Source organism: Pleurodeles waltl, chromosome 10 (assembly GCF_031143425.1).
Source record: "Pleurodeles waltl isolate 20211129_DDA chromosome 10, aPleWal1.hap1.20221129, whole genome shotgun sequence".
Lineage (NCBI taxonomy): Eukaryota > Metazoa > Chordata > Amphibia > Caudata > Salamandridae > Pleurodeles > Pleurodeles waltl.
The window spans coordinates 858003067-858018311 of record NC_090449.1 but is presented as its reverse complement, the minus strand read 5'-3'; the positions used below and the strand labels follow the sequence as shown (position 1 = coordinate 858018311).

Below are 15245 nucleotides of genomic sequence, written 5' to 3'. Positions count from 1 at the left end.
TTTTACCTTGTTTCCTAAGCAAACTATTGTGCCAAATAGGACTGTTAAAGAATTGATTAATGGGGGTAAGATGCGAAATAAAAAAAGGTTTCAGTAAGTTGACTGAATGGGAGATAGTACTGGGCAACCAGAATTTTGGGGGGTTAGACATAAATATAATGTGTTTATGGGAAAAGGGAGAAATAAATGTTTCTTCCAAAGAGAACCATAGCTTTTTAGGGGCATCATTGAGTGTAGATAAATAGGGATGTATTTGCTAAGTGCCAAAAGATTTGTGATAAGTTATAAAGTCAGGGAAATTAACTCCACCTTGTACTTTAGGAAGTTTTAATTTCGAGAGAGAGATTCGGGATTGTTTACCGTTCCACAGGAACTTGGATAGAATTTTATCAATTGAACTAAAAAATAGTTTAGGTATCTTAATAGGAAGCATCATAAGGAAGAAGTTAATGATAGGGAGAAACATCATCTTAATGGTGTCGAAGCGGCCCCACCACGTGAGATATAACGGAGACCATTTCTGTGTGAGATCTACAAGCTTTGCCAATAGGATTTCTAAATTAGTCCTTAATGTATCCTTGAGAGTAGTGCAGTACCATACCCCCAGGCATTTAATCTTAGAAGAATTCCAAGATAATCCTGCATCAAGGAATACAGAGCCAGTGCAATGAGCATTAAGTGGTAAGACCACTGTTTTGTCTATATTAAGTTTATAGCCAGATACATCAGAATATAAATTGAGCTCATGCAGGAATGCAGGAAGAGAAGTGTCAGGGTGAGACATGAACAAAAGAATATCATCAGCATATGCCATAAATTTGATGTGTGCATTATTCATTTGAAACCCCGTAAATTGTTCAGACGTTTTTAATTGGTATAGAAAAGGTTCGAGAGCCAAAATAAATAGTAAAGGAGATAATGGGCATCCCTGACGAGTACCCCTTTTAAGAGGGAAAAAAGGAGATCGGATACCGTTTGTTATAACCGAGGAACATGGTGAGGAATAAAGAATGGATATAAAATGTCGGAATTTAGTACCTAGTCCATGCCATTCCAATGCTTTCGACAAGAAACCCCAGTAGACCCTATCAAAGGCCTTTTCTGCATCCAATGATAAAGCTGCCAGAGGAATCTTAAGTTTAGATGCCTTGTTAATAATATTTAAAAAAGTACGAGAATGATCTGCTACATTTCTATTAGGGATAAAACCAGATTGATGAGAATCAATAAGGTCAGGTATATATGGGAGTAAATGGAGAGCTAAAACTTTGGCATAGAGTTTACAATCAGTATTAATTAAAGATATGGTTCTATAATTTTTACAGTCAGTCGCATCCTGATCTTTTTTGGGAATAAGACAAATCATGGCCTCCGTAAATGAGCCAGATGCAGAACCTGACATTATAAAATGATTAAGTAATTGAAAGAGTTTGGGGAAAAGAGACCTAGCAAACTGAATAATGAATTCTACTGTGAAGCTATCTGGGCCTGGAGCCTTACCCTTGGGGAGAGATTGTAAAGCTGTATATAGTTCGGTAAGTTGTAGGGGTTGGTCTAAAGATGAGAGGTCAATCTGCAATGGGTCCCTTGGTTTGAGATTAGAGAAATATTGGTTGAGAGATTCAACTGTTGGTATGTGTTCTGGAGTGTACAGGTCCTTATAGTAAGAAGCGAAACACAATGCTATATCTTTATCTCTAAAGTGTTTAACACCATTGTTATCTGTGATAGATTTAATAGTTGTTTTTTCTTTTCTTTGTTTCAAATATCGAGCTAGAAGAGAACCAGCTTTGTTACCACCATAATATCTGGCATTTGTTTTCTGGAGGGTGCTGCATGCTTGTTCAGTGGTATATTGGTTAAACTCCATTTTAGCTGAGACTAGTGCTTCAAGATGTGATTTACTAGTTTTGTGAGTATAGTATTCATGTTCTAGGGACTTTATATTTTCAAGGATGGAAGTCGATTTTTGTTGAGCAGACTTTTTTTTTGAGTGAGCGTAACTTATGATGAAACCCCTAGAGGCTGCTTTGAATGCATCCCACACAAAATGAAATGATAGTTGATCACTATCGTTGATGTGAAAGTATTCTTCTATAAACTTACCGTAGGAAGCGATAAAAGTAGCATCTGAAAGTAGAGAGTTATTAAACCTCCATGAAGATGTTTTAGAACCATTAAGAAAAAGATCAAGGTCAGTAATCACAGGTGCGTGATCTGAGATCAAAATAGCACCGATTTCAGAGTTGACCATATGTTGCAATAAACCTTTACTCAGAAAGATATAATCAAGCCTGGAATGGGAATGGTGGGTAGGAGAATAAAAAGAGTATTCCAAGAGGTCGGGATTGCATAGTCTCCAGGAATCAGAGAGAGAATGGTGTAAAATAAAGTTTTTAAAAGCTTTGTGGGAGGCATGTGGAATGAAACGTGACGTAGAACGACTGTCCAAAAATGGATCGAGAATTTGGTTGCAGTCAACACCTATTAGTAAATTGTTTGAGGAATGTTCAGAGACAATATGTGAAAGATTCTTCCAAAAATTTGGATCTGGATGTGTGGGGCCGTATATATTAAGGATAGTAAGAGAAATATTGTCAATTGTAAATGTAACAAGTACCCAGAGACCTTCTGTATCTTGATGCTGTGAAATTATGGTAGGTTTGAGAGATTTATGACAGAGTATAATTACCCTATTTTTGTTTGTGATGGAAGGGGAGTAGAAAATGTCCCCCACCCATTGTTTTTTAAGCTTAATTGCCTCAGAGTCGTTGAGGTGAGTCTCTTGCAACAAAGCAATGTGGCATTTCAAACGAGCTAGGTGAGATAAGACACGCTGACGTTTAATGGGGTGTTTAAGCCCCTTAACATTCCAAGTAACAGTTCTAAGTTGCATAACAAGAAGTATTAATAAACAACTGCTGTAACAATGAAAAAACTAGGCATATCAATTTTGCAAAAGCAAAGAAATGAGGAAGAAACAAGATAGTAAAGAAAAAGAAAAGGAGGAAGATGACCTCTAGAAGTTGTATATACATGGATGTGGCAATACAGGGACTAAAGTCCACGAAAGCTAAAAAAAAAACAAGATAGAAAGTGAATACCCCGAAAGGTAGAGGGACAGCGGAAAACCTGAAAAGACAGGCAAGAGTGGCTTCAGCACAAGAAAAGTGATATTAGATATTAAAACATATGAAGGTGAGTTTCATGGAAGAGAAAAAAAGAAACATACAAACGAAAAATGTACCATTCAGGAGACCAAATAACGTAATAACTACAGTAAAGGACTGTGACATGAAAAACAATAAAAATCAAAGCTTAACAGTGGAACGTGTAGGAGAACAGTTTGGATGGTGAGAAAGGGATGCGGTTGGGAAAGGAACATGAGGATTGCACAAAGAACACTATCTAAAAAATATATATATATATATATATATATATATATATATATATATATATATATATATATATAAGAAAATAAGAAGATGCAGAGATGGAAAACCATGGATATAAATATTAAACATAACCATTACTATAAAACTGTCCAGAAATAAAAAAAAGAAAGACATTAAAGACAAATTAAATTATATCTTCAAGTAATTGCAGATGCTCCTAGTTCAATTGCTTCTGTTTTGTGTTGGTTAATAAACGTTTGTAGTGCTGAAGGTTCCTCAAACGAGTAAGATTTGTCCTTGAATGTAATTTTGAAAAGGCATGGGTGAAGAAGACCATATCGAATATTCAAGGATTTGAGTTGTGGACGTAAGTCCAAAAACTGTTTGCGACGTGCAGCTGTAGCAGGAGAGAAGTCTTGTGTGAAATATACTTTATGACCTGACCATAGCAAAGAGCCCCTCTTTTGGGCTTCCAAGAGTATTTGCATCAAGTCAGTAAATTGGAGAAAGAGAATAATAATTCCTCTAGGATGTGCACGAGGGCCAGTTGAAGTCTGTGGACCTAAACGATGTGCCCGTTGGATAGAGAGGGGAGAGGTAGGAGGCAAGCGAAGAACTGAAGGTATTGCTTTTTGAAGGAAGGCAATCATGTTAGAGCCTTCAGAACCTTCTGGAATCCCAAAAAGGCGAAGATTATTTCTCCTATTTCTGTTTTCTAAGCTTTCAGTAAGCCTTTTAAGTTGAGCTATGTCTTTAGAGATCTGAGGATTGACAGTGTTACAATCTTCAAGGCTACTGACTCTCTGTTCCAGAGTACAAATTCGTTGTTCGTGTTGGGACCATTGCTCCTCAATACGTTGCAAAGAGGCATTAGTGTCCATCATAAAGGGCTTTAGTGGACGCAATTCCTCTATGACATCATCTAGAGTAAGATGTGTAGGTGATTTTGAGGGAGAATCAAGGTCTTTTTTGGGGCGCTTGACGGAGGAGGTGTTAGATGTTTTTTTCGCAACTGCGCCAGCAGCATGAGATGAAGAGGCGCCATCCTTTAAAAAGACTGCAGCACTATCCATTGTTAAAGTTGATGGTAGAGAAGATTTAGTTATATGTGTGCGCACCACTCGAAGACGATTATTAGACTTGGAGAAAGATGATGACTGGCAACTCTGAGAATTATGTGGTCTCCCCATAAAAGCCTCCAGCAATTTGGTAATAGGAAGCCAGCAATGTGAGGTGTTGATGAAATTATATTACAATGAGAAGCTGCTGCCAGAAGTTTCCAACAACATAGCAAAATATAATAAAAAATATATAAATAGAAAATCCTAAATTATTTTCTCATAACAGGCATGACAGAATACCACAAGAGCAAAGCACTTTACTGCACATAGTCAAACAATTGGTGACTAGTTTTAAGGGAACCTTCTGAAAAGGAAAAAAATCCCCTCCGTCAAAGGAAAGCATTTACCATGTTATGAAGAGCAATTTGAAAGAGCTCCTTGACAAGAGCTGCCAGTGAATACTGAAAGTTGAAAAACTCAGCTAAATGTGTTTGAAGAGAGAGGTCAAAAGTTCAGCTGGCTGTCAGACAGTAATAAATATTCCATTGCAGAGGAAACTAGATTTGTAGAATCACATCCAGGCAAGCAGTTAAAAGTCAAATAGAAACATTTGTGTGAAAGTTTAGGTTTGTGCAGAGGCTTATGGAGTGAAACGCAAATGATGCAGATAAATAATTACCTCAGGCACTCACATGAAGTCTCTGAAATGACTTCAAAACTCATGTCTCTGTAAGATAAAGGCATATTTATGCAGCTGCAGTGCTCTGGTGCTCAAAAATGCTGAAGAAATTAATAATTTTGATGTGAAAACATCTCCTTCTTTCCAGGAAGTGCTGAAGCCTCACAGAGCTCTAAAGAGCAGCGGCCATCTTGCGTGACCTCCAGCCATTATACAGATCCTAGATAGACTCTAAAGAATGGAGGTGGTGTGAGTGGAGGTGAAATCTTCTATCCACACTAGCTGGAAAATATTTGAGACACTAGAGTGTAATCAATTTAAACAGTTCAAACACAGTGCATGCCTTCTTTTTGGAGCTTGAGGGGGATAGTATGGTCTGTGGTGCTGAATGTGGAGGACATGTTAAACATGATGAAAAGGCGGAATACTTCTTTATCCAGCCGCTGAATGCAGGCCCTACCTTCTTTGTAGTGTTTGAGGGCAATATAATGGTCTGAGGTGTTGAATGTAGTAGACAGGCTAAACATGACTAGAAGGTGGAATTCTTGTTTATCTTGCAGCTAAAGGTAGGCATCAACAATCTTGTGAAGGCAGGTTTCTTTACTTAGTTTAGATTTAAAATATGATTGGCATGACCCCGAAGAATATTGTTATTTATGTGATTATTTTGTTGGCATGATATGCAATTCTTGAGTAGTTTGGTCATATGGGCAGGATGGTAATTGATCTAAATGCTTCCATATTAGACTGGTTGGCATCAGCCTTCTTCATAAGTGGATACATGTATCTTATTTTAAAAGGGTCTGGTATTGAGAGGGTTTGGAGGGATCTTTGAGGCAGTTTAGTCAGAGAGGTGAAATGAAATCTCTAAGCTTTTAGCCTTTTTTTGAAGAGGCAAACAGTTTTGCAAGGTCTTGTGATGTGGTAGGAGTGAAGATCTTTTTTAGTGGAAGGTAGTTGTTTAGGGTATATGGTAGGTACAATATTATTGGAGTTGTTTGATTTGTCATTCTATTTTCTTGAAGCTGTAATTGCTTTTGAGAACTAGTTTGCTTATTCTTTCCATCTAGATTAATCGTTGTGGTGTGTTGGAGGCGAGAATTGTTGTTTAAAAAAATGTGGAACTGTTGTGTAACATTGGTGTTCACTGGTTTTAATCTGTTTGAGACTTAGATGTATGTAGTTTTGTAGAATAGTATTTGCAGGCCTGACTTGATACTTTGAGGCAGTCAAGGGAGTGACGTGCAGACTGGTTTCTCCATTTCTGTTCAGCTGCTCTCATAGCATGCTTTTGTTCTGACTTGACTGAAGTACCAATGGGAGGGACTCCTTTATGCTATGGCCCCAAAAAGGACATATTCAAGCATTTGGGTCAGTTTTATAGTGTAGTAAATTACAAGGATGTTTGGGTGTACATATAAGGTCTTTGAAGTGATGTTCTTTTTTCGGCTTTTCATTGAAGATTACATGGTCAACATTTTGAGGTCTCTGTTTATTTTTATAGTTTTCTTTTGGTGGTTTATTGATTATAAGGGGGTGCTGAGTAGGAGGATTTGGAAACAGAGGTGGTCAGACCAGGCAATGGTATGTGACTCACATATTGAATGGTGTAGCTTTGCTGATGGTGGAGGGGGTTAATGGTGAGGCATTCTGTTAGAGTTTGTTGATGATACGCTTAAGGTGGTCTCTGAATATAAGGGCAATTCCCCCTCCTTCTTTCAGTTGTTTGTCTTTTTTAAGGATGTTTTAACCCTGAATGAGAAGGGTGTCAGAATAGGCAGGGTGGAACCTAGTTGCACTGTGAGTAAAGATATCAAGGTACTTTTCATGCAAAGTAACAGAAAGGGTTAAGATTTTGCAGTAGTTGAGCTACAGTTGTAAAGAGGGCAGGAGAAGGTTATTTCTACTTGAGTATAGAGGTGCATAATAGACAGACAGCGCGTGAGGTGCAATGGTATTTGCAGGGATGACTTAGGTGGGTTCCTCTTAGTTGGGGTGTTTGTAGTGTGAGTCAGACAGCAAGTCAATGTAGGTATGAGTGATTTTATCTTGTAAGGTGTTGAAGTCTAATTGGAAGCATTTTCCTAATTGATGTCAAGTAGATAGTATCACTATATACTTTATGAGTATCCGTAGTCGTTGTTTTGGAAGAGTACGGTGGAGGCAGGGGTATATTCAGTAACAAGGGGCTGTGAATGGTGGGCAGGAGCTGAGCTGTACTGTAGCTGTCAGGGGGTTCATGTGCAGGGTAGTCAGGCGAGGAAAAAGATCAAACAAGTGGGAGTATTACCTGGAGGGTTGATTTGTGGGGGATACCTCCGGGAGACAGGTTAGATTATTGTTTGATCAGGCAAGCTATTAGGGGTGTTAGCCACTGACATGCGGGTAAAAGGAGGGGTGAAGAGGTTGGTGGGGGAGGGAAAAGTGTAGGAATGAAGGGACCGGATGATGAACAACGTGCAGCTGTGCAATAATTGATTCGTGGCTCTATTTGTAAACGTAAAACCGTATTTTTTTATGGCTGATGATTAGTTTGCACTCCCCCGTCTGCCGTGATTGTTGCAGATACGCGTATTACAATTTTCATCGGTTAATGAACATTTTATGAATGTGTACGTACCTGAGAATATGGTAAGCTAACCTTTCTCCATATTCTCAGTCAGCAACAAGTTTATAAAATGTTCACCAAAATTACTATGCGCATCTAATCGCAACAGAACGTCTAAAGGTCTTTGTGCCTAATAATGATTAGCACGTAAGTGACCGAAATGCGGCATTAACTGTGTACTCGGAGGTCAGTTATTACAAAGGCGAATATTTATTATGCCATAGCACCCTATTCTATATGGAACAATCACTTATCAGCGTTATTTTCTCCTCCTCCAATCAGAAGTCCATGCCAAACTAATCTTTAACTGTCTACTGAAAATATGATCAATACTATAGATCACATTTTACGTTTTTAGCACGTATCTGCTAGTGATAACAATTCGCTCAATTGTATAAACAATTATTTTGGCGATAAACTGAGTTTATGTTTGTGGCTTCAGAGCTGTGGCAAGCAAGACTGTGCCTGCACAACCCACCAATCTGATATGTGTTTTAATAATTCTGTGAATGGCTCATAAAGGCAGACAATCAATGAAAGCAAGTATTGTATTTTTGGAGCATGCTTCACCCCTCATATGAGTTACTATGTCATTTGCTTTCTTTTAGTTTGGGAAAACGGACGTTATGGCTGTTACTCTGGCCCAGTCCTTGGCTCATAATCTTGGAATTTTCTCGGATAAGAAAAAGTTACTAAGTGGTATGTATATTCAAGGCCTGAACGCATTCCAGTTGTGATTTTCTAAAAGAAAACTAAAGCAGTCCCAAATGCATTCCTCGGTTACACATATTAGGATTTTTTTTTCAGTTGATGTGTTTTTGACTACAGAAGCCGAATAGTTACTGTACAGAATTTCCATATTTCTCGCTTTAACGTTGCTAACACTGTACATGTACGCTATGGTTGGACTATGACTTTAGAAAACAAGTGTTTTTTTTCCTTCATTATGGGAAACTTTGCACTGTACAAAGGTAGCAGTTTAATCTCTTCACTGCTAGGCCACCCCAACCCCGGCTAAGGCTTTCTTTTTTTTGCTATTTGAGGTAGTTCGCGCTTAGGCCCCTATTGTTTTTGTCCACATAAGATATCAACACCAAATATGTGTCCCTTTTTTCCAACAGCCTGGGGATTCTAAAGGTACTTAGGATTTGTTGATTCCCCTGGAGGGGAACGAGAATTTTTCCAAAATACAACTACATTTATTTTTTTGGGGAAAATGGAAAAAAAGGTGCTGCAGGAAAAAGCATCTGGTTTTTACCTGCAAATGGCATCAACGAAGTGGTTTACGGTGCTAAAATCACCACATTCCCAGCTTTCAGGAGCAGGCAGACTAGAATCATAAAATCAAAATTTTCAACACTGTTTGGGCATTTTACTGGGACATACACCATTTTTCCTGTTTTGGGGGTTTTCAACCTCCTTCCAATTAGTGGTAAAAATGGGTGTGAAACCAATGATGAATCCTGGGAAGCTATACATTTCTGAAAAGTAGACACAATTCTAAATTTAGCAAGGGGTCATTTGTGTAGATCCTTCAAGGTTTTCCTATAGAAAGTAACAGTTGAAATAAATAAATGGAGTTGAAAAAAAACCAGCCATTTCTGTCTACGTTTTCATCTGTAACTTTTTACAGGTAAGGCAGATTTTCAAAAGCAATATACCGTTATGTCTGCTGGACGCTTCTGGTTGCGGGGATATATAGGGATTGTAGGTTCACCAACCCGAGGTACCCAGAGCCAATAAATAAGCTGCATCTTGCAATGGGTTTTCATTGTGTACAGGGTATACAACAATTCATTTGGTAAAGTATAAAGCGTGAAAAATAGGCATCAAGGAAATCTATGTATTTACAAAATAGGTACAAGATATGGGCCGGATGTACAAAGCTATTTTGTGACCGCAAAATGGGCATGTACGGTGTACCATCCCTATTTTGCGAGTCGGTATCCAGTTACCGACTCGCAAATTAGGGATTGCGACTCACAATTAGGAAGGGACGTTCCAAGGGTGTCCCTTCCTAATTGGGACTCAAGGCCCATATATGATTGTTTTGTGACCATGAATGTGGTCGTAAAACAATTGCAGTTACCACCAATTTAAAATTCGTGGTAACCCATGCACAAACGGGAAGGAGTCCCTTAGGGACCCCTTCCCCTTTGTAAATGGGGGCACCAACATTTTTTCAGAGCAGGCAGTAGTCCCTCAGACCACTGCCTGCTCAGAAAAAAATGAAAATGAAACATTTCATTTTTTTATTTGAAATGCATCCCCTATTTCTGCAGTGAAAAAAAAACAGTCACAGACGTGGTGGCCTGCTGACCTCAGCAGACCACCATCCCGGTGAGTGCGGCAATTCGCAAATGGATCACAATTTGCGACCTGTTTCATGAATATTAATGAGGCAGGTCCCTTGCAACCCATTCTCAAATCGCAAACAGTGTGCTTGACACTGTTGTACGTATTGCTTTGCGACTCACAATTTGCGATTCACAAAAAATTGCGAGCTGCAAAACAAAATGGTTGTACATCTGGCCCATGGAGTTTAGAAGCAGTGGTTATTTGCACATCTCTGAATTTGTTGGTACCTATAATAGCATGTGAATTAGAGAGCATTTCTCAAAATGTCTCCTTTCTTATACACTGTCTTACATTTGGAAGGCGCAAATGCAGAGAAAGACAATTGGTAATGGCACTGCTATTCTGTGTTTGCTTAAGTCTACAAATGAAAATGGTACCTCGTTGTGTGGGTAGGCCTAGTGCCCGAAGCAGGAAACGGCCCAAAATGAAAGTAGACACATCACATTTTTCCACCGAAAATTTAACCTTTTCTTGCAATGTCCCTAGCTGTGGATTTTGGGCTGTGGCTCAGCCTGCACCTAGCGAAACCTAGCAAACCTGTACATTTCTGAAAACTAGACACTTAGGGGAATCCATGATAGGGTGACTTGCATGGCTCTTACCACATTTCTTTACCCATTATCCCTTTTGTCTAAAAAACACATTTTCCTCACATTTCTGTGATGGACACTTCTGGAATCTGAGGGGAACCTCAAACGTCCTTCCACCTGGCGTTTCTCCAAGTCTTCCGATAAAAATGGTACCTCACTTGTGTAGGTAGGCCTAGTTCCCATGACAAAAAAGTCTCAAAACACAACGTGGACGCATCACATTATTCCACTAAAAACTGACTAGTTTTTTTAAATGTGCCTAGCTGTGGATTTTGGGCTCTAGCTCAACTAGCACCTAGGAAAACCCATCAAACCTGTATGCTTTTGAAAACTAGACACCAAGGGAAATCTAGGATAGGGTGACGTATGTGGCTCTCACCACATTTTCTAAACCAGAATCCCTTTCAAACCTCAACATTTGTCTAAAAACACATTTTCCTTAGATTTCTGTGATGCAAAGTTTGGTAATCTGAGGGGAGTCACAAACTTTATTCCTCCCAGCATTCCCCCAAGCCTCCTGATAAAAATGGCACCTCACTTGCATGGGTAGACTTAGGGCCAGATGTATCATCACAGCTCTTTGTGATTCGGAAATAGCGATTTTTAGGAAATCGCTATTTCAGACTCGCAAAGTGCCATGTATCACATTTGCGATTCGGTAATAGCAATTTCTTAAAAATCGCAAATGCTATTACCGAATCGCAAATTGCGATACCGGCCCCTTTCGCAGCTATGGGCCTGTTGGCCCATATCTGCACATTTTTTGCATTTCCAAAATTGCGATTTCTGAACCAAAACACCCCAAAACATTTTTTGGGGACATGTAAGTTACATGTACAGTTTAAAAATGCATTTAAATGCATTTTTAAATTTTGCACATGGTTACCACCAAGTTCATCTTGGTGGTAATTAGCGATTCCTAAATGCCAAAATCGCATTTAGGAATTGCTTCATACATGTGCTAAGAAATCGCAAATATGGAATCCTTATTTGCGATTTCTAATTTAGAGAGTCGCAATTAAAAGTCTCTCTAAACAGGGTCACAATTTTAAGGAATCGCTATTTTAGCGATTCCTTAAAATTGCGTTCAGAATGTATTTCATACATTCTGAACTGGCATTTTGCATTCGCAAACGGGCATTGCGCGCCGTTTGCGAATGCAAAATGCTTTCATTCATCTGGCCCTTAGCACCAGCAACAGGAAACAGCCCAAAACACAACATAAACACATCACATTTTGTCCACTGAAATCTGACTCTTTTTTAGCAATATGCCTAGCTGTGAATTTTGGGCTCTAGCTCAACCTTCACCCTGGAAAACCTGGTAATCCTGTACATTTTTTAAAACTAGACACCTATGGAAATCCAGGATGGGGCGACTTGTGTAGTTCTCACCACATTGTTTTTACCCAGAATCCCTCGCAAACCTCAACTTTTGCCTAAAACTCATTTTCCTTACATTTCTGTGATGGAATGTTTTGGAATCTGAGAAGAGCCACAAACTTCCTTTCACCCACCATTCTCTCAAGTCTCCCAATAAAAGTGGTACATCACTTGTGTGGGTAGGTCTAGTGCCCGCGACAGGAAATGGCCCAAAACGCTATGTGGACACGTTACATTTTTCCACTGAAAACTCACTCGTTTTTAGCAATGTACCTAGCTGTGGATTTTGGGCTCTAACTCAGCCGGCACCTAGGGAAACCTAGCAAACCTGTACTTTTTTTAAAACTAGACACCTAGGGAAATCCAGGATGGGGTGACGTGTGGCTTTCATCACATTTTTCTACCCAAAATCCCTTGCAACCCTCAACATTTGTTTAATAAAACACATTTTCCTCATATTACTGTGATGAAAAGTTCTAGATTCTGAGGGGAGTCACAAGCTTCCTTCCACTCAGCATTCCCTCAAGTCTTCCAATGAAAATGGTATCTCACTTGTGTAGGTAGGCCTAGTGACCGCAACAGGAAACAGCCCAAAACACAATATGGACACATCGCAATTTTCCTCTGAAAACTGACTCATTTTTAGCAATGTGCCTAGCTGTGGATTTTGGGCTCTAGCTCAGCCGGCACCTAGGGAAACCTAGCAACCCAGTACATTTTTTAAAACTACACATCTAGTGGAATCCAGAATAGGGTATCTTGTGTGCCTCTCACCACATTTTCCTACCCAGAATCCCTTGCGAACCTCAAAATGTTTCTAAATAAACATATTTTCCTTGCATTTCTGTGATGGCCAGTTTGGAATCTGAGGGCAGCCACACACTTCCTTCTAACCAGCATTTCCCCAAGTCTCCTGATACAAATGGTACCTCACTAGTGTGTGTAGGCCAAATTGCCCGCAACAGGAAACAGCTCAAAATGAAATGTGGACACATCACATTTTTCCACTGAAAACTGACCCTTTTCTTGCAATGTGGATTTTGGGCTCTAGCTCAGCCGACACCTAGGGAAACCTAGCAAACCTGTACATTTCTTAAAAATGGACACCTAGTGGAACCCAGGATGGGGTGACTTGTGTGGCTCTCATCGCATTTCTTTACCCAGAAATCCTTGCAAACCTCACAATTTGTATAAAAAACACATTTTGCTCACATTTCTGTGATGGAAAGTTCTGGAATCTGAGTAGAACTGCAAACTTCCTTCCACCCAGCATTCCCCCAACTCTCCCAATAAAATTGGTACCTCACTTGTGTAGGTAGGCTTAGTGCCTGTGACAGAAAATGGGCAAAAACGCAATGTGGACACATCACATTTTTCCACTGAAAACTGACTAGTTTTTTGCAATGTGCCTAGCTGTGGATTTTGGGCTCTAGCTCAGCCGACACCTAGGAAAATCTGGCAAACCTGTACATTTTTTAAAACTGGACACCTAGGGGAATCCAGGATTGGGTGACTTGTGTGGCTCTCACCACATTTTCTTTTCCTCAGAATCCCTTGCAAAACTACAAATGTGTCTAAAAACACATTTTCCTCGCACTTCTGTGTTGACCAGTTGTGGAATCTGAGGGGAGCCACAAACTTCCTTCCACCCAGCCTTCCCCCACGTCTCCCGATAAAAATGGTACCTCACTTGTGTGGGTAGGCCTATTGCCTGTGACAGGAAATGGGCCAAAACACAACATGAGCACATCACATTCTCCACTGAAAACTGACCTGTTTTTTGCAATGTGCCTAGCTGTGGATGTGGGGCTCTGGCTCAGCCCGCACCTAGGGAAACCTAGCAAACCTGTACAATTGTGAAAACTAGACACCTAGGGGGATCCAGGATGTGGTGACTTGTGTGGCTCTCACCACATTTTTACACCCAGAATTCCTTGCACACCTCTAAATGTGTCTAAAAAGACATTTACCTCACATTTCTGTGATGGAAAGTTCTGGAATCTGAGGGGATCCATAAACTTCCTTCATCCAGCATTTCCCCAAGTCTCCCGATAAAAATGGTACCTCACATCTGTGAGTAGGCCTAGTGGCCGCAACAGGAAATAGTCCCAAAAGCTATGTGGACACATCACAATCTTCCACTGAAAACTGACTTGGTTTTACCAATGTTCCTAGCTGTGGATTTTGGGCTCTTCTTCAGCCAGTACTTAGGGAAAAATAACCTGTATATTTTTTAAATGTAGACACCTAGGGGAATCCAGTATGGTGTGACTTGCTTGGCTGTCACCACATTATTTTCTCCAGAATCCATGGCAAACCTCAAAATTTGTCTTAAAAAACACATTTTCCCCAAATGTCTGTGATGGAAAGTTCTAGATCATGAGGGGAGCCAAACATTTCCTTCTGCTCTGTGTTTCTCTCGGTCTCCTGATAAAAATGATACATCAGTTGTGTGGATGCACCAAGTGCCTGCCACAGGAAAGGGCCAAAAACATGAAGAGTTTGAGGGAGAACCAAAGCGGGGCCTGCTGTGGGCACTCACACAAGTATCATTTTTTATCAGGATACCGAGAAGAATGCTAGGTAGTAGGAAATTTACAGTTTATTTGTTTGTGGAAGAATATGGCACGAAAATGCAAGGAAGATGTATGATTATAGTCACATTTTGAGGTTTGCTTGGCATTGTGAATATGAAAACTTGTTGGGATCCAAGAGAGGCACACCACCCTGTACTCCCCTGGATGTCTAGTTTTCTAACATATCTAGAGTTGGTAGCTTTTCCGTAGACAGGAAGCGAGCACGCTACCAAGTCTCTTACTTCTGTGATGTCACAAGCACATTGTGAAAAAAAACTTCCTTAGGTTTTGTTAAAAAGACCACTAACCCACCAACCTAGTTGGTGGGCTGTTTCATCATTGGGGTCCCATCCCAGTTGTCTGGTGTGTGCTTCAACGCCTGATTACAGCAGAGCAGGTTTTTTCATGAGTTGAATTCCCAACTGAGAGGAGAAGTGCAATAAAAGGTTTTGTGGCTACCCACCGTTCTTTGTACACATACATCCTGGTTTGATTTCACACAATGGTGAGTGATGGTTCAATATATATAACATTATATTAACAAGAGATTTCACAAAAATGAAATGCATGGTTATTATTTGAAAGGTCAAAAATAT

General features: G+C 39.8%; 1 protein-coding gene across 2 annotated transcripts in view; it reads left to right on the top strand.

The window, feature by feature from the left end:
* ADAM22 (ADAM metallopeptidase domain 22) overlaps nucleotides 1-15245 on the top strand; it is a 1118190-nt gene that overhangs the window by 774307 nt on the left and 328638 nt on the right. For both annotated transcript variants that reach the window (XM_069211564.1, XM_069211563.1), the window contains exon 13: nucleotides 8352-8442. In XM_069211564.1, coding sequence (XP_069067665.1) covers nucleotides 8352-8442 — 91 coding nt within the window. The remainder of the gene's footprint in view (nucleotides 1-8351; nucleotides 8443-15245) is intronic.